We start from the raw sequence: 18,713 nt of genomic DNA on the forward strand, positions 1-18,713 counted from the left end.
GTTCCCTCTGGAGCCAGTAGGGAGCTTGGAAAGGGAGATGGATGAGAACTGGAAGAAGCACCTGGAAGAACAGGAAGTGGGAAGAACTGGGGAGAGGAGGATGATAAGTGTCGGAAGAGCTCATGAAAAGGCGAGAGGAAGAAGAAACAGCCTGGTGGGCCCCACTTTTGTAAGCTTTTCATTTGGGGGATGAGCACCACGCTGAGAAAGTGTCCATGTCCTTGTTATTCCGGTTCCTGTCAGTGTCGCCACAACCGATCACTTTCACCTCTCCAGGCTCCTCCATTCATCTGTGAGGTGAGAATGTTGAGCTGTATTCTCTCTAAGATCCTTTTGAGCTCTAAAAATTCTGTAACCATTCTAAATATTTTAATTGATTGAGTGTAATGGAGCACATAGAAGGAAAGACTAAAACTTTTTCTACCATTTCTCGAAGCGATCAGTGGTGATCAGTGGAGGACAGATATCATAGCCAGAACATCTTCATATTTTAGGGCAGTTTATGGAACCTAAGGGTTGTGGATTTAAACTTGTAATTCTAGGGGCACCTGCATGGTACAGTCAGTTGAGTCCTCAACTCTTGGTTTCAGCTCAGGTCATGATCTCAGGGTTGAGAGGTTGAGCCCCCACTCTCCCCCCCAGTCAGGCTCTGGACTCAGTGGGGAATCTGCTGGAGATTCTTTTCCCTCTGCCCATCCCCCAGTTCATGTATGCTCATGTGTGTGTGCATGCTCTTTCTCTCAAATAAATAAATAAATCTTTAAACTTGTCATGCTATAATTATAAGAGAGAAGCATTTTCAGAGACTCCCTGATCCCTTTTTTCCTTCTAGGTAGTTACAAACTTGAAAGGACTAATTTTTTTTTTTTTTTTTAGTCATGTTTTGCAGACAGTGGAAGGTGGGAGGAATCGTGGTAGTGGTGGGCTGGCATCATGGGAGTGGGAAAGTGGTAGAAGAAACCTTACCTATCTAGGAGCCCCAAGAATTCCAGTCTTCACATTATTAACTGGCTATTTGGCTTTGATTGCCTCAACTGGCAAATGAAATTGAACCATGTAATGTTTAAGGTCATTTCAACTCTAAAAGTATAATTATGTGCTCCTGTGTCAGTGAATGCTGTCTTCTTTTCTGGATGCATGTGGAAAACCACCGCCATGGAGATTCTGAGATTGGTCTTATTTAGGCTAATTTAAGTCACTTGGAGCACTTTCTTCGTCATTGTTTCAATCTTACAGCATTATCCATCTCTCATTTCCCTGTGTATAGGTATGTGAGAGGAGGGAATTATGTGAACTAATATTAAATATTTGATACCTGATTGGCCATGAGTGCATTAACTATATGGTGGATTATCTGTCTATAGCAAGTAAAGACTATTCTTCCTATTGCCCAGCCAGGGTTTAGGCCAGTGTTAAAAGGGAAGCCATAATAGAGTCAGAGATGGACAATGTGGGTAGGATGAAGAGTGTGAATGTGTGCATTTATGTGTCTGTCTCAGCTGCCTCTCTGGCTGCAATTGCAAATCCAGTTATCAATGACAATTGGATTAGCCATTGTTTTCTCTCTTCCAACCCTGTTTCCCATTCAGTTGTGCAAATGGTGACCGTAAGAGAAATAATGGAAACTGTCAGTTCTTCGTGATTGGATCATGGGTGGATTTTGTTTGACAGTATGTGTAGTTCACATTAAAAAACCACCAGGTCTTTTTGGGTTCTGGGGTGTCAGGATGAGTGGAGAGATCATCTCTTTCTGTTGGATGTTTCTTCTTCACTCTTAGCACTGCTCTACCTGGCACTGGCCTTCCCAGGTCTTTTGGTTCCAATCTATTCTGCTCAATCAAGTAAAGGGATAACAGCTCATGAGGGTTGGCACTTACTGCGCGAACGCACTGGGTGAAACTCTACCCAGAACAGGGTGGGGATTGCCAGGCATGTGTTTCTGGGCAGGAAGAGGGAAGATTGAGTTTATGCAGGGTGTTGCCTCTGTTGAACATTGAAACCCTGTGTAATGACTAAAGCAGCCCACCGAAGGGCGAGTTACACTTGGTCTAATGTTGGCCCTTTTGTCCTCAGGAGTGCCTTTGCTAGTGGAGGGGATTTACAGGTTGTTATCAGGGCTCAAAGGTGATGGGAATAAGAAGAAATTGTGCTCTGTATTTCCCTCCTTGGAAAGGGAAGGGAGAAGGAAGATCAACACTTGTGTGGCACTTTTGTGTATTGTCCATGGCAGGAGACATTTTATTGATATGATTTGATTTGGATTGTCCATAAAAAAATGACCTCTCCCTCTCTCTTCTCCCTATATATGGAGACTATATAGATATCTCTGTATATGTCTATATATTATATCAATGTAGATATAAATATAGAGATATAGATTATGTTTTATGTCTACAGATGAAAAGAGATTTTGCTAAAGCAAAGTTAAAATTACTTGGGAGAGTCAACTTTTTAGAGATTGTGAAGCACTTCAGGGTTTGCAGTTTATGAAAAATAAGATGACTTTTAGTCTTGTTTACTCATTAGGTAGGTTTCTGTATTACCTTTCAGTGCTTATTCTAGCCTAGATATTTTAAAATAATTGATGACTACTGAACATATTAAAGTTATATTTCGTTAAGAATATTTGGGGTGCCTGGGTGGGTCAGTGGTTAAGCGTCTGCCTTTGGCTGAGGTCATGATCCCCAGGGTCCTGGGATTGAGTCCCTCATTGGGCTCCTCATAGGGAGCCTGCTTCTCCCCCTGCCTATGACTCTGCCTCTGTGTATTTCAAGGATAAATAAATAAAATCTTAAAAAAAGAAGGGTATTCACTAATTCAAACTTTTTATCATGCTAGTCATTTTCTGCATCCTATTAGCTATTAATAATGGTAACTATAATGGAAATTTAACCTTAGTGTGTGGTCTTCGAGTTCTCTAAAGACTATAATTAGAACTTTGCTAGAAATCAACACTTAAAAGACAGGTGGAGAAGTTTCCTGAGCTAAAGGACAGGAGGTTAGCTGGGTAACCATAAGCTTGACTCCCCTTCAAGACCTTTTTCCTGTAGCTATTTGTTCCTGCCTAGAGATTGTAATCATCATCATCATCATCATCAAATATTAAATATTAAAAGCACTATACTTAGTAAACAGCTGATAACAAGCTAAGATTTCTTATCAGTCTCGCTTGGGGAACCTCAGGTCGCCTTAAGGTTTTCTGGGAGGCTTTCAATAGACAAAATTCCCATGCAGTTCAGTGAGAAGAAAAGTATTTCCCTGTTTTTCATCGCTTGCACTGGTTATTTGCTTGCATGCCTAATCTTAAGTGTAATTGGTGGCATTAATATTAAAAGAGATTATTCATCAGGATTCAAAATTATTTATAAATAAATTACATAGGCAATATATAACTTCCTGTTAATAAACATATGCATCATTATTTTTTCTTTTTTCTCCTTTTTTTTTTTTTTTAAAGATTTTATTTATTCATGAGAAGCACAGAAAGAGAGGCAGAGACATAGGTAGAGGGGGAAGCAGGCTCCCTGTAGGGAGCCTGCTGTAGGACTCGATCCCAGGACTCCGGGATCACGACCTGAGCCGAAGCCAGATGCTCAACCACGGAACTACCCTGGTGTCCCTATCTTTTTTTTCTGTGATAAGTGACTTATGTCTAAAATACAAAAAGAGAAATCATGCCTTGTTTTGTGTAGTAGCATATGTTTGAAATATGGACCTTTATGCCAACATTTCATCAGGGCTGACTTTCCCCTTGTTAATTGCAAAATTGTATCATGCTCTTTGAAGAGCATTTTCTTTTCATGAGCTGGTATTTATGCCCCAGTAAATTAGCAGTTACTTGGATTATATCTTATTAGAGCTGCTTATGGACACTCCTATGTGTTTGTGAGTAATAAGCTAACAAATTACTTGTATTTCATTTATTAAAGTATTTTGGATTATATGTACCGATCTGTATTTTTTTTTTTTTTTTTTTTTTTTTTTTTTTTTTTTTTTTTTTTTTTCCGATCTGTATTTTTAAGAACATGTAACAACTTTATTTTTTTCTTCCAAGGTTTTATTTAAATTCAAGTTAGTTAACATATAGTGTAGTATTGGTCTTAGGAGTAGACTTCAGTGGTCCATTACTTACCTATAACGTCCAGTGCTCTTCCCAACAAGTGTCCCCCAAGTGCCCATCATTGTTTGAGCTCGACCCACCTCCCTTCCAGCAAAGTGTCAGTCACAGAGCCTCTGTGCATCTGACTGGAGGTTCCCTGAGCCTTGGTTCCTTTGCCTATACAATCATTATCATTTTTTTAAAAAAAGATTTATTTATTTATTTATTTATTCATGAGAGACACAGACTGAGAGAGAGAGGCAGAGACGCAGGCAGAGGGAGAAGCAGGCTCCTCACAGGGAGCCTGATGCAGGACTCGATCCCAGATCCTGGGATCATGACCTGAGCCAAACGCACGTGCCCAACCGCTGAGCCACCCAGGCATCCCAGCCTGTACAATTAGGATAGTAGTGTTTAATTTGTACAGTTGTCATAATTGCATGAGGTAATGGGTATAAGAGATCTAGCTAGAACCTGACACATTTGTAAGTATCCAACAAATAGTTACTCTCATCTGTATGTACAGTAAACACAGTAATATGTTTCTTAAAGGAGCTAATAGATCTATCTTGCGTATAGAGGCATATGGTCTTTAATTATCCATCCCTTTCTAGAATTTTGAGGTTGGCTGACATAAAACCCTTTTCTGGTTTGATAGGTTTAATTCTACAAAATTCTAAATCATCCTTGGTAATGTCTATGAAAACCTCTTTAACTCGAATGGCTGTAGAGTTACTAGGTTACTAAGTGTAAGAGTTCTCTGTTGGTCTGAAAACATGATAGCAACTATCAATGACATTAATTTAGAACTATTTCAGGAATTGGAAGAATTGGACATGATAACATCACAGTACTTCTGCTTTCAGCTGAGGTGGAGCAGGTGAGGATGGGAAGATACAGGCATCACCTAGTGATAATTTCTGACATTCAGAGATAACTAGGAAAACCATACTTTCTTCCCAGTAGTATTGGCTGTGGGATGGATTATGAGATATTCCCAAGACATTTAGAGTTTGTTGGGAACTTACACCATCTGTCAGAGAAAGGTATGTAGGGTATTTATTTGAACACATGATACTGAGGCCACTGCCAAATCAAGGACTGAATGCCCTTTGACTCATACCTAAATGAACTGTCAAATGTAGATTTCAGTAGTTTTAGTTTATGCAATTTTAGTAGCAAAAATGCAAACTTTATTTTAATAATATTTAAAACAAGCTTTTTCTATTTGAGTATAGTTGAAACAATAACCTTCTCTTATGAATTATAGCTATTTAAAAAATTGTTGCTTCTTAAGAAGTTTTTGGTGAAACTTTGGAAACAGTCTTCGGTGAAATTTCTAGGGGAGGGATTTTATTTTATTTCTGAAGTCTAAAATTCTCTTCAAGTTAAGCAGGTAACTGTCCCTGATTCTTTCAGCATCTACAGTTTTGTAGACTCTTGCTGGATTGGAAGGCTTGTCTGTCAAGTTTCTCATTTTTTATTTTATATATAAAATAATACTATGCCCTCAACCTTTGTAGATTTCCTAAGTGCTTGCTGTCGTTTTTATGAGTTACAATTTTAAAAATAGCCATCATTCTTCATGACAGATCTCTGAGACAGATAAAGATACTTTATTCAAAATAAATATTGAAATCCATCTATGAGATTCTTTTCAACAATAGTATATTTTCATCAGTAATTCTGCTTCCTGAAGACAGGTATTCTGTGGGAGCAGCAAGAATGCTTCCATTTGAGCTCATTTTACTTTCAGTATTTTTGTTACCTGGCATGTACAGCTTATGAAATATTTGGTGATCATTTTGAGAAAGCCTTCCCCTTCACTCTCCAGGGCAAGGGTGTCTTGTTCTCCTCCCCTGGGCAAAGAAGCTGACATGGAGAGTGACGGAGAAGTAATTGATGAAAACACAGCACCTTCCCTGAGTTCCGGTTTATTTAACTTCAGGACCGGGCTCTTTCTCTTCTCCCTGAACCCAAGAGAGAAAAGGAAAATTTAGTTACTGGTAATGTGTGAGAAGAAAAGGAGGGTGCTTTGAGTTTTGCCCAGTGTCATGATCGCCTCTGGCAGCTCTTGGAAAGCAGGATCTTCTTCACTCAGGAAATATGCTGTTCTGCTGTGCTGTAAGGGTCCCCGCAAAAAAGTCATGGCTATTTGGGTACCAGAGTATTGTAGCTTCCCAGAGGCCATCACTGAGAGTATCAAAAATGCTTAAGAGTGGTTATATGGAATGGGAGTGGGAACAGAAAGTGCACTACTGGATGGGTGGAAGTATTCTAAAATTGATGGTGATGGTTGCAGAACTCTGTAAATAATCCCCAAATCATTGAATTGTATCCTTACAATGAGTGAATTTTATGACATGCAAATTATACCTCAATAAAGCTGAGAAAAAATGTCTGAAATTTGGGGTGTCTTGCAAGGAACCACGGTTCTGCTTGGTATTTGAGCTGCAAAGAGCATCATCATATCTGAAAGCTTCCCCACTTGTGTGATAGTGTGTGATAAAGTGAGTGAGGTGTGTGTGTATGTGTGTGTGTGTGAGAGAGAGAGACAGAGAGAGAGAGAGAGAGAGAGAACCTGAGGCAGGAGCTAGAAGAGATGGGGATAAGCTGAATCTTCTTCATAGGGGTGGGGTGGGGGACGGCATGTGATCATGATGTGAATAAGATGACACCATATTTGTGATGTTACACCTCCAGTTAGGTCCCAGAAGTTAAGGTATTCTCCTCTCCATGGGCCTTGAAAGCTCACTCTCTGAATCACCCACCCTCTTGGTTAGGTTGACAACAAAAAGAGTTTATAGTCAGAAATCTTATCTTAGAATCCTATCGACCCATATAAACTATCTTTTAAATGACTTATCAAAGACACTGTGCAGATTTGGGTAGATACATATAAAGATCTTTCTGTGTAACATCAATTTGACTAATATAGCTTAACTGCCCCCCCCTTTTTTTGCTTAGTTGCCATTATTTAATAAGATATAGAAAATATTTAATGTGATAGGCTTTAAAATTTTCCAATTTCTTAATTTTTTTCATGACGTTTTCCTAATTCCTGAATGAAAGCAACCAAGCTCTCAGTGTTTGATTTACTGAAGAAATTGGTTGGCTTTGCTTACATATATTGTGTGAGTTGAGATAAAGCTGCAGGACTCCCTTGGTAACTGGAGCACAGGAAACAATTGACACTGTTTCTTAATTCACATTGTTTCTGAGACATTTCCTACTTCCTAGTATAATATAGCTTTCCCATGAGAACAATTTGCTTGCAAATGGTTAGACATGATAAATTTCTCATTGGCACTCATTCTGTGAAGAGAATTTCACTGTGCTTTGTAATAGTTGAGTTGGTGTGTGTGTCTATGTGTGTTGAGGGGAGTTTCATACTTTATATAGATGCCTCCAACTTCATTCCAAATACCAGATTTTTTTGGAATGCTAACCCATTCATTTAGGGATCTGCATTCCTTAGTTGGAAGCTTTCTCTTGAAGGAGCATATAATTGTTTTAATCCTTCCAATTTAAGGGAACATCCCTGTGAATTATAGTGTTTTTAGATATGCCTGATGGGTTACTGTGGAGAGTAACTCGCAGTAGTTTATATTAGACGTACTGCATGTATACGTATTGCATGTTAGGTGTGTGATATTATCTGTGGTACTGTAAAGTGGTCATCAAGGAGTAATTCCAGAATAGGAAATGGGAAAGATGAGATAATCTAATCTAATTTGCAGTTAAAAAAAAAGTTTTCACATTTCTTCCGAGATAGTGGTTCCCACATTCAGAAGTTATGCTGTATATAAAGTGAAAGTAAAAGTTTCCCATTTTTTTTTAAAGATGTGGAACTTTGAGTTCCTTTTTTTCCCCCGTCTTATCAGATTTTGTAAAAATAATACCACTTGTCAGTTTTGCAGCTTCTTCCATCTAGAGAACTAAAAGCATTTCACAATCTTTTTTCCTCATGCCCTTCTCTTCAAGGCAATTTTTGCTGGGCTGGGTTTATTTTTATCATTGCAACAACCAGTTTTTAGAAACTTTTGGAAACGAAAAAAGAAAAATGAGAATGGCACTGTAACTGACATTCATTTTAGCTGTTTCCTAGTGTGAACATTTGAGTATTTCTAAAATCTTCTCTCCAACTATGTCTTATTTTTTCTCAATTTGTCCCAGTTCTAAGTCTCTATTCTGCTGATTTGGTTAAAAAAAAAAAAAAAAAGAAAGAAAAAAAAGTTTTAATGCAAGAGCTTATCTGCAGCAGAATGACTTCTTGAACTTTGAGTTAGATCTTTATTTTTTTGCTGCTCCCAGACCTCCTTTTTCGGTACCCTGAACAGGACTCAGGAGGGTTAGAACTGGAAAGGTCTCCAGGGATCACCCAGTGTAAGCCTCTTGCTATACAAATGACGAGATTGAGGCCCAGAATGGTTAAGGGACATGCTCAAGGTCAAATAGCTAATTGATGACGGAGGTATGGCTGGATCAGGGATTCCTGATTTCTGGGTTGGCATTTCTTGGCTTCCCTAAACTTTTAAAAGGAGTCTATCTGAGTGGCACTGGAGTACACCCTCACAGAATCCTAGCACCAGCCAACAGATTGAATTATACTCTAGCGAACTGAAAATTGGGAAGAGATTTTATTTTTCCAGTTTATTTGTCAAATATAAAATGGTAATGAATTCATGGACATTTTCTTCTGACCTGAGGAGCTTGTGAAATTTATATGCAGCAGAGAATGTGATTTGAAATGACTGATGATCTGTGACCTTTCTTAGGCCACCATACCATCTACATTGGGGTCCATGTGCCGAAGAGCTACAGGAGAAGGAGACGCCACAAGAGAAAGACAGGGCACAAAGAAAAGAAGGAAAAAGAAAGAGTCTCTGAGAACTATTCTGATAAATCAGATGTGGAAAATGCTGATGAATCCAGCAGCAGCATCCTGAAGCCTCTCAGTGAGTACTCTCTGGGTGTTGCTCCCTTTCACCACCTCACTCTATATCTTTGGGAAAGACATCTTTTAGGATCTTGTGACTAATGGGAGGGGCACAATGGTAGTGGGGTGGTCTCCTCTAAAAGATAGTGTCTGTGGGACTCTTTTTTTTTTTTTTTTTTGTCCTAGCAGGTTGTTCTAGCAGGGAATCTGGTAGGAAGGATTCTGAAAAGATCTGATGAAATTTAGGCATGCTTGTGTATTGTACATTTTGACTAATGAAACAGGGCAGAGTGTTATAGATGATGGTATTTAACTGTAGGAATCAATAGTAACAGGAAGACTCAAAGAAATTTTTGGATTGCTTTTGCTTAAAATAGGTTTTATTAAGACAGTAGATCAAGATGAGAACTATATATACATATGACATTGATAGGGTTATAGATGACATTTAACCAGGTTGTGGGCCAGGTTGATGATTTGAAAGGGAGGAGTGGAAAAACATCCTGTAAGCCAGAGAAGAACGTAGATTGGTACAGTTCTTGAAATGTTGAGGATATTAAATATCATACATTGGATAGAAGCGTTATTAAGAACAGAGTAATAATAATTCAGAGAACAAACACTCAAGGATTCAATTGATAGGGTGGACTGTATGTTTAGGTATATGCATATGTTGCTTTTGCTTCTTCTGATGTGGAGAATATTTGGCTATCTGGGGAGCTTTGTGGCTGAAGTGAGAATGAATATGTGAAGCAGGGAGAAGCGATAGAAACACATGCCAATTTTGGGAGATTCCCCAACAGGAGCTACATAGTGACAGCTTTTCATGTTGGCAGAGCTCTGTACATTCTTCATCTTTTCGCTACAGTTGCAGAAATGTGGAACCTGCAATAAAATGCACCATGGGTGGCACAGATAAAGATCTGGCTCAGTCATTGCAGGTGATGAGAGGCCAAATTAGAATTAACAGCTCAGGAGTGTTGAAAAGTGAATTTACAGAGTTAAATTAAAGACGGTGTGAAGTGTGGTGATGTGAATCTGCGAATCTTGTAGTCTCACTACCGAAACTGAGCAGGTGGCTTCGAAGCTAGTGAAGTACTATCCGGAGAGGAACAGCACAGATGGACCACCAGATTAGAGAGCAAAGGTTGGAGGAAAGCTTGGAGATAGACCACAAAATTAAGACTTAAGCATATTAGAATAAAAGTAAGACAGGAAGGATCAAAGGGCAGGATATAAGAATTCTGTGCTTTTCATCAGAACGTTGGGGAAAAGCCTTTCTGAAAGGAGTCCTTCACTTACCGACTAAAATAATGGGGTCTGTTTCAAGCAAAGTCCTTGGGGGCAGCCCGGATGGCTCAGTGGTTTAGTGCAGGGTGTGATCCTGGAGACCGGGGATCGAGTCCCGCGTCGGGCTCCCTGGAGGGAGCCTGCTTCTCCCTCTGCCTGTGTCTCTGCCTCTCTCTCTCTCTCTCTCTCTCACTCACTCTCTCTCTGTGTCTCATGAATAAATAAAATCTTTTTTTTAATAAATTTATTTTTTATTGGTGTTCAATTTACCAACATACAGAATAACACCCAATGCTCATCCCGTTAAGTGTCCCCCTCAGCGCCCGTCACCCAGTCACCCCCATCCCCCGCCCTCCTCCCCTTCCACCACCCCTGGTTCGTTTCCCAGAGTTAGGAGTCTTTACGTTCTGTCTCCCTTTCTGATATTTCCCACACATTTCTTCTCCCTTCCCTTATATTCCCTTTCACTATTATTTATATTCCCTAAATGAATGAGAACATATAATGTTTGTCCTTCTCCGACTGACTTACTTCACTCAGCATAATACCCTCCAGGTCCATCCACATGGAAGGAAATGGTGGGTATTTGTCGTTTCTAATGGCTGAGGAATATTCCATTGTCTACATAGGCCACATCTTCTTTATCCATTCATCTTTCGATGGACACCGAGGCTCCTTCCACAGTTTGGCTATCGTGGCCATTGCTGCTAGAAACATCGGGGTGCAGGTGTCCCTGCATTTCATTGCATCTGTATCTTTGGGGTAAATCCCCAACAGTGCAATTGCTGGGTCGTAGGGCAGGTCTATTTTTAACTCTTTGAGGAACCTCCACACAGTTTTCCAGAGTGGCTGCACCAGTTCACATTCCCTCCAACAGTATAAGAGGGTTCCCTTCTCTCCGCATCCTCTCCAACATTTGTTGTTTCCTGCCTTGTTAATTTTCCCCATTCTCACTGGTGTGAGGTGGGATCTCATTGTGGTTTGGATTTGTATTTCCCTGATGGCAAGTGATGCGGAGCATTTTCTCATGTGCGTGTTGGCCATGTCTATGTCTTCCTCTGTGAGATTTCTGTTCATGTCTTTTGCCCATTTCATGATTGGATTGTTTGTTTCTTTGGTGTTGAGTTTAAGAAGTTCTTTATAGATCTTGGAAACTAGCTCTTTATCTGATATGTCATTTGCAAATATCTTCTCCCATTCTGTAGGTTGTCTTTGAGTTTTGTTGACTGTATCCTTTGCTGTGCAAAAGCTTCTTATCTTGATGAAGTCCCAATGGTTCATTTTTGCTTTTGTTTCTTTTGCCTTCGTGGATGTATCTTGCAAGAAGTTACTATGGCCGAGTTCAAAAAGGGTGTTGCCTGTGTTCTCCTCTAGGATTTTGATGGAATCTTGTCTCACATTTAGATCTTTCATCCATTTTGAGTTTATCTTTGTGTCTGGTGCAAGAGAGTGGTCTAGTTTCATTCTTCTGCATGTGGATGTCCAATTTTCCCAGCACCATTTATTGAAGAGACTGTCTTTCTTCCAGTGGATGGTCTTTCCTCCTTTATCGAATATTAGTTGACCATAAGGTTCAGGGTCCACTTCTGGGTTCTCTATTCTGCTCCATTGATCTATGTGTCTGTGTTTGTGCCAGTACCACACTGTCTTGATGACCACAGCTTTGTAGTACAACCTGAAATCTGGCATTGTGATGCCCCCAGCTATGGTTTTCTTTTTTAAAATTCCCCTGCTATTCGGGGTCTTTTCTGATTCCACACAAATCTTAAGATGATTTGTTTCAACTCTCTGAAGAAAGTCCATGGTATTTTGATAGGGATTGCATTAAACGTGTAAATTGCCCTGGGTAACATTGACATTTTCACAATATTAATTCTGCTAATCCATGAGCATGGAATATTTTTCCATCTCTTTTGTCTTCCTCAATGTCTTTCAGAAGTGTTTATAGTTTTTAGGGTATAGATCCTTTACCTCTTTGGTTAGGTTTATTCCTAGGTATCTTATGCTTTGGGTGCAATTGTAAATGGGATTGACTCCTTAATTTCTCTTTCTTCAGTCTCATTGTTAGTGTATAGAAATGCCACTGACTTCTGGGCATTGATTTTGTATCCTGCCACACTGCCAAATTGCTGTATGAGTTCTAGCAATCTTGGGGTGGAGGCTTTTGGGTTTTCTATGTAGAGTATCATGTCATTGGCGAAGAGGGAGAGTTTGACTTCTTCTTTGCCAATTTGAATGCCTTTAATGTCTTTTTGTTGCCTGATTGCTGAGGCTAGGACTTCCAGTACTATGTTGAATAGCAGTGGTGAGAGTGGACATCCCTGTCTTATTCCTGATCCTAGGGGAAAGGCTCCCAGTGCTTCCCCATTGAGAATGATATTTGCTGTGGGCTTTTTGTAGATGGCTTTTAAGATGTCGAGGAAAGTTCCCTCTATCCCTACACTCTGAAGAGTTTTGATCAGGAATGGATGCTGTATTTTGTCAAATGCTTTCTCTGCATCTAATGAGAGGATCACATGGTTCTTGGTTTTTTCTTGCTGATATGATGAATCACATTGATTGTTTTACGAGTGTTATAAATAAATAAAATCTTTAAAAAAATTTAAAAAGTCCTTGAAATGCAGATAAAAAAGGTCATAGTTAATACTCTGCATAGTTAATACTCTGCACCCCTTTGCCAAATAAAGTGCTACTGTTTATCTCTATTTGCTGTCTGTTTGGGCAAAGCCTGTGCCAGAACCATAGGTGCTCTCCCCTGTGTGTGTGTGTGTGTGTGTGTGTGTTATAAGAGAGGGAGAGAGAGATATCTGACTCTTTCCCTCCCTCTGTCTCTAAGTCATCTCTCATTTTGCAATGTAGGAACAAGAGCGTATCGTCACTGTAAATAATAAAAGGGTGAGAGATGCTCACCTAGACGAGTGGGCCAAGGGATTTTGAGATAATTATGTACCAGCTTTTCAGGAAGGGCAACAGAAACAATGCCAGTAACACTCAGGTAAAAGGGAACGAACAGATCAGAATGGTACTGAGACTAAAAGTGCATCAGTCATGGGAGCATTCAGGGACCAGTTAGAGCACAGCTTGTAAAAGAAACAAGGCCGTCTATTCTCTTTCCCTCTGAGGCCTCCTCCCTGAGGGAGTACTGCGTTGTGTTGTACACTCAGTTTCCGAGAGGGTCCTATGGAGAGACTATTGTTAGGGACCAGGTTGTTCAGTGATCATAAGAAAATTGTTTGTAAATGTACATTTAATAGTTAGTTATTTCTTGCCAGTAAATAAGTTATGCTATATATATACACCTCGACGTATTTGACATGTGTTATTCATTTTTTTAAAAGAGCATTGCTGATTTTATTTATTTGTTTGTTTATTTATTTTTAGAGGGAGAGAGAGCGACAGAGAGAGCAGGGGAGGGGCAAAGAGAGAGGGAATGAGAGAATCTCAAGCAGGCTGCATGCCCAGCACAAAGCCCAATTTGGGGCTTGATCTCATGACCCCGAGGTCGTGACGTGAACTGAGATTAAGAGTTGGACGCTTGGGTGCCTGGGTGCCTGAGTTGGTTGAACATCTGTCTTTGTCTCAGGTCATGATCCCGGGATCCTGGGATTCAGCACCACGTCTGGCTCCCTGCGCAGCGGGGTCTGCTTCTCCCTCTGGCCCTCCCCCTACTCATGTTCTCTTTTTCTCTCCCTCAAATAAATAAATAAAATCTTTAAACAAAAAAGAGTTTGTTGCTTAACCAAAGAGTTGGATGCTTAACTGAGCCATCCATGCACCCCAGTGGGTCATCCAATTTGATATCAAGGTCCCTTTAGAAATTTGTATTTTCTCTACTGCTTATCATGGAGACTGAACGGATGGGTAGCTGGTTTATCTGGAACTCTTGTATGTGAAAGTCAGAATTTTTGCACCCGGGTATAGAAAGGCATTTAAGCCTAGGTTTTTGGGAAAGCTACAGGGCTCTGGCATCAACATGACAATAAAATCCTTATGGGAAAACTCACTGAAATATCTGCCTAGTATACCATTACTGTTTCTCAAGAACAACCACGCACAGTTTCTGTTATTCTTGGATCCAGGGTGCTTGAGTTCCTTATGCACATACAGGCATACCGTGTCCCATAGATCAGATTCCTGCAGGAGCCTGACATTATATCAGGTGATGCTTGTAACTTCTGGAAAAACCCTGTATATAAATAGAGTAACTTGAGAGTCATCTCTGATTTTTCCCTTGTTTCGTCCTCATATACAATCCATTAATGACTTTCATTGGTTCTACTTCTAAAATATATCTGAATCTGTCTATTCTTTTTCAGTTTAGCTGGCACATTCTGGTTCAGAGACTCATCATCTCTTGCTTAGACAATTGCAACAAGCTCCACTCTTCACATCTTTACCACCCAGAGGCAACAAGAATCATCATAAAGTACAAATTGGGTTAGGCCCTTCTTCCCCTGAAAATTTCCTCTTGTCCTTAGAATAAAATCTTGATTGGGCATCTTGGCCCACAGGGTCTCACCAAGTCCTGTTATGTGTCGTCCTCGTCTTACTCACTTTACTTCAGCCACGCTGATTTTTCAGTTCATTGGTGCCCAGACCTTTTCTGCCTCAGGGCCTTTGCATATCTAATCCTGTCTTCCTGGAATGGTCACCCCATTTTTGTCCTGGTTAGTTTTTCTTTCTCTTTGTGTTCTAGCTTTCAAATGTTATGGAGACAGGCCTTTTCCTATGACTCTATCTAACATAGGTTCTCCAATGTCACTCTTTCTCAGCTCTTTCTGTCCTTCCTAATTCATGCTCCAATTTGTGATTTTGTGAGCCAGCAGCTTTGTCTTGTGCTGATGCTTGATTGTTAGCGCTGTGAGGGATAGGATCAGATTTGACTTGTTCACTATGTTATTTCTGGCATTTGGCACAGTGCCTGGCACATAGTATGTGCCTAATAAATTAAAAAGTAATTGAGTGAAAGGATTACTACTGCAGAAAACATAAATATTGCTTTTATTGGTCTGAATATTTCACATTAACTGATAAAGAGCTAGCTGATTTTCTTGTTTTTAATTCTTACACATCATCTTTGTATTTCCCTGCTCTGCCTTCTTCCCTTGCTGCATAAAATCTGGTCCTAACTTTTAATTATTCCACTTTGGAAAGTGCCTCATTATTTCAACTATTGCTAAAGTGGTATTTTGGTTTTGGGTAGATGACTCCCGAGTGTGTTGAGTTGCTTGTCGCCCACAGCTGATGGAAGGAATTCATCCACAGGGCACATGGATTCATCGTGTACACTTAAAAATGCTTACTATTCTGCACAGAATTCAGGCAGCTCAGCTTCAGAAGCCATGTTAAAGAGGCATGGAATTCAATAATGAAGGGAATTTAGAAGAAGAAATAAGCCTAGTATCTTCCAGGATTTAGGCACATCAGCAGGATGACATAATTAACAGGTTCATTTGGCTCTTAATAGAGATGCTGCTTCTTTTCTTCATGGCTCCCATGTCAAGGCAGGGCTTCTAAAAAGTGAGTGTTTTGATTCCCACACATCTGGAGCCTTGAGGTGGAACTAGATTTGTTTCTCTGAGCTTGGCGGCAGCCCTGAGTCCTTACACAGCTGTTCTTCCCACTGTGGTGTCCGAGCTGCCGGCCCAGCTTGGGACACTGAGAAGGAAATGCATGTGAGAAGGTGTGGTTCACTGAGCAACGGGGAGAGAGCCTGGGAAAGAAGAGTGAAATGGAAGAGCAAGCAGGAGGAGAGACAAGGGAATGAGGAGGTGGTGTGGAGTGGGTGGTGGAGAGAAAAGTTAGATTGTGCTCTTTCTTAAAAATAATCCTTTTTGCCTCCTCCACCATGCACTTTTTTTTTTTTTTTAAGTTAGCAGCTGCCATCCTCTGAGGGTTGCCCAGAAAGTGGGTGGGAAGGTGGTCTTTGATGAGATAGGCCCTAGAAACACACCACAACTTCCCACCACAAATGGTTTTGACCTCTGAACCTCTCATTTTGTTAGTGTCCTGGGATATTTGTGGGGGAATCACATGCCACTGGGAGTGCAGAGACTCTGAAGATGTGTAAAATGTTAGGAAACAGAGCTACAAACAGAATATCCTGCTCAGCATATTGGTCTGATGTGTAATATGTTTTTTGACAAGCTTGAACATGCATCAGTGCTTGGAGGGGCTAACTGCTTCTCACATGTATGACATGCCTGTTGTGGAATCATATTGCGACGTATGTGCATATAGACACTCATTCAGTCTTGTGGTATTCTTTTTTTTTTTTTTTTTAGCTCTTTGGATATGTACCAGAACTGATGGATTTATGCTAGTGAACATTGTTCTGTGAGCTGGGAACAATGGATGCCAGTTGGTGGTCCAGTTAGATTCAGGAAACTGAAACAGAGAAATGGGGAGCTGCTTTTGTTTGGTGCTTCCGGGTAAATGAACAGAGTAACTGTTCATAAGAGCCAAGATTATTTGGGGTTTTGTCATTTGACTTCCCCTTTTCCCACCCCTCTACCTGACTTCATTCTTTTTTTTTTTTTAAATATTATTTATTTATTTGACAGAGAGAGAGAGAGAGAGAGAGAGAACAAGCAGGGATGGAGTCCCACATAGGCTTCCCTCGTGGAGCCTGCTTCTCCCTCTGCCTGTCTCTGCCTCTCTCTCTCTGTGTGTCTCATGAATAAATAAATAAAACCTTAAAAAAAAGAAAAGGGATGTGTGTGAAATGAGGTAGATTCTGTCCCCGTTAAGAGACAAAACACAGCACAAAAGAACTATGTGGTCTCTTTCACCCTCTTCTCATTTTTTTGTCTTATATAAGTAGGAGGAAGTACTTTTCTTTAGGTCTGAAACAAAGGCTCTTTATATTTAAAAAGTAATTTGAAAACAAACTTTTTAGAAGGGGCACTTGTGATGTAATTTTACTGAGAAGGCAGTGGTTAGGGACACATATTCGAGCCAGATTGACTTTGAATCCCAGCTCATATCAGCAGTGCAACTTTGGCAAAGATACTTAACCTCTCTATACTCTAGTCTCCTCATTTGTGAAAAAGAGATAATCCTAGAATTTAATTCATATGGGACGCCTGGGTGGCTCAGCGGTTGAGCTTCTGCCTTTGGCTCAGGGTGTGATCCCACCGTTCTGGGATCAAGTCCCACATCGGGCTCCCTGCATGGAGCCTGCTTCTTTCTTTTTTTTTTTTTTTTTTATGGAGCCTGCTTCTACCTCTGCCTATGTCTCTGCCTTCTCTCTGTCTCTCTCATGGATAAATAAGTAATAAAAAAAATCTAAAAAAAAAAAAAAAGAATTTATAGTGTTCTAAGGATTAAATGAGTAGTGCATCTGCTTAACAATGATGGTTAGCAATTATTATTTTGAATTACTCTGAACAAACTCATTTTCCCCATCATTATACACAGGTAACGCCAAAAAGCTTCAGACTAAGACTTTGTAGAGATTAATATCCTGTGAACACTAATCACTATTCTTTATGCTTTTCTGAACTTTTCTACTACAAATTCCCGCTGACTATTGCTTCAGCATGGCTCCTCGATCTCAATGGCATGATTGAGAGAACTAACCTAAGTTTAGTCTCTTAACTTGCTAGTGGTGTCACCTGGATGGTGACTGGTAGGTAAAAAGACCAATGAAACAAGGCTTTCAAGGGGCAGCAGAAGTGACTCTGCTTACTGACTCTGTTCTTGATTTTCATCAACAGTTGGGATTCCCAGTTCTGGGTCCCTGCAAGTAAGTGGGCTGTTTGCTCCTTCATGAGAAGGATCTCTTTCTGGCTCTTTGTGTTTCTCAGTGAGACTAGTCCAGTGAATGGCTATTGGGTGGGACAAGTCAGCAACTTGAAGGCAGTGTTGTACAGAAAGGAAACATGTTTAGCATATTTGTGTTTTTGGTGGCACTGGGTTGGCTCAGCAAATGTGGTGTTTTGTGTGGTACAAATAATTGCTGTTTATTCCTCTGTGACGCTGGTGAATATAGGAGGACTGTGTCGTGGTGCTTTTGTCTTCTTTAGCCAGTTAAGCATATACATCTCTCAAGGAGCTTTGAATTTCTGAAATTCAGTTCTCCTGAAGTCACCTTGAAGTGCCCTTCGAATGGCAGTTCTTACACTGTGGAAGGGTGTCCTTTCTTGTTGCCTCTGACTATTCTATGACAATAGTTATTCCGTTTTATCCTGCCATAAGATGTTATGAATAGTGTGTTTACATGTGTCATGGGAGAGTTGATGTTGTTTCTATATATAGTGACTCATGAGTTCAGGAGGCCTCTAAGGGTTCTACTGTGTTCCAGGTGCTAGGGGACTCTGGGCTAAAAGGAGGTTGTGATTTGGGATGGAAAACAGAGGAAACCCCAGCAGTGTGTGGAAGTTA

At 40.2% G+C, this 18,713-nt stretch overlaps 1 protein-coding gene across 7 annotated transcripts in view; it reads left to right on the forward strand.

The window, feature by feature from the left end:
• The window catches only part of SLC4A4 (solute carrier family 4 member 4), a 343,433-nt gene that overhangs the window by 56,240 nt on the left and 268,480 nt on the right, over positions 1 to 18,713 (forward strand). For all 7 annotated transcript variants that reach the window (XM_072775341.1, XM_072775342.1, XM_072775345.1 and 4 more), the window contains exon 3: positions 8,878 to 9,057. In XM_072775341.1, the coding sequence (XP_072631442.1) occupies positions 8,878 to 9,057 (180 nt within the window). The remainder of the gene's footprint in view (positions 1 to 8,877; positions 9,058 to 18,713) is intronic.

This window comes from Canis lupus, chromosome 14 (assembly GCF_048164855.1).
Source record: "Canis lupus baileyi chromosome 14, mCanLup2.hap1, whole genome shotgun sequence".
Classification (NCBI taxonomy): Eukaryota; Metazoa; Chordata; class Mammalia; order Carnivora; family Canidae; genus Canis; species Canis lupus.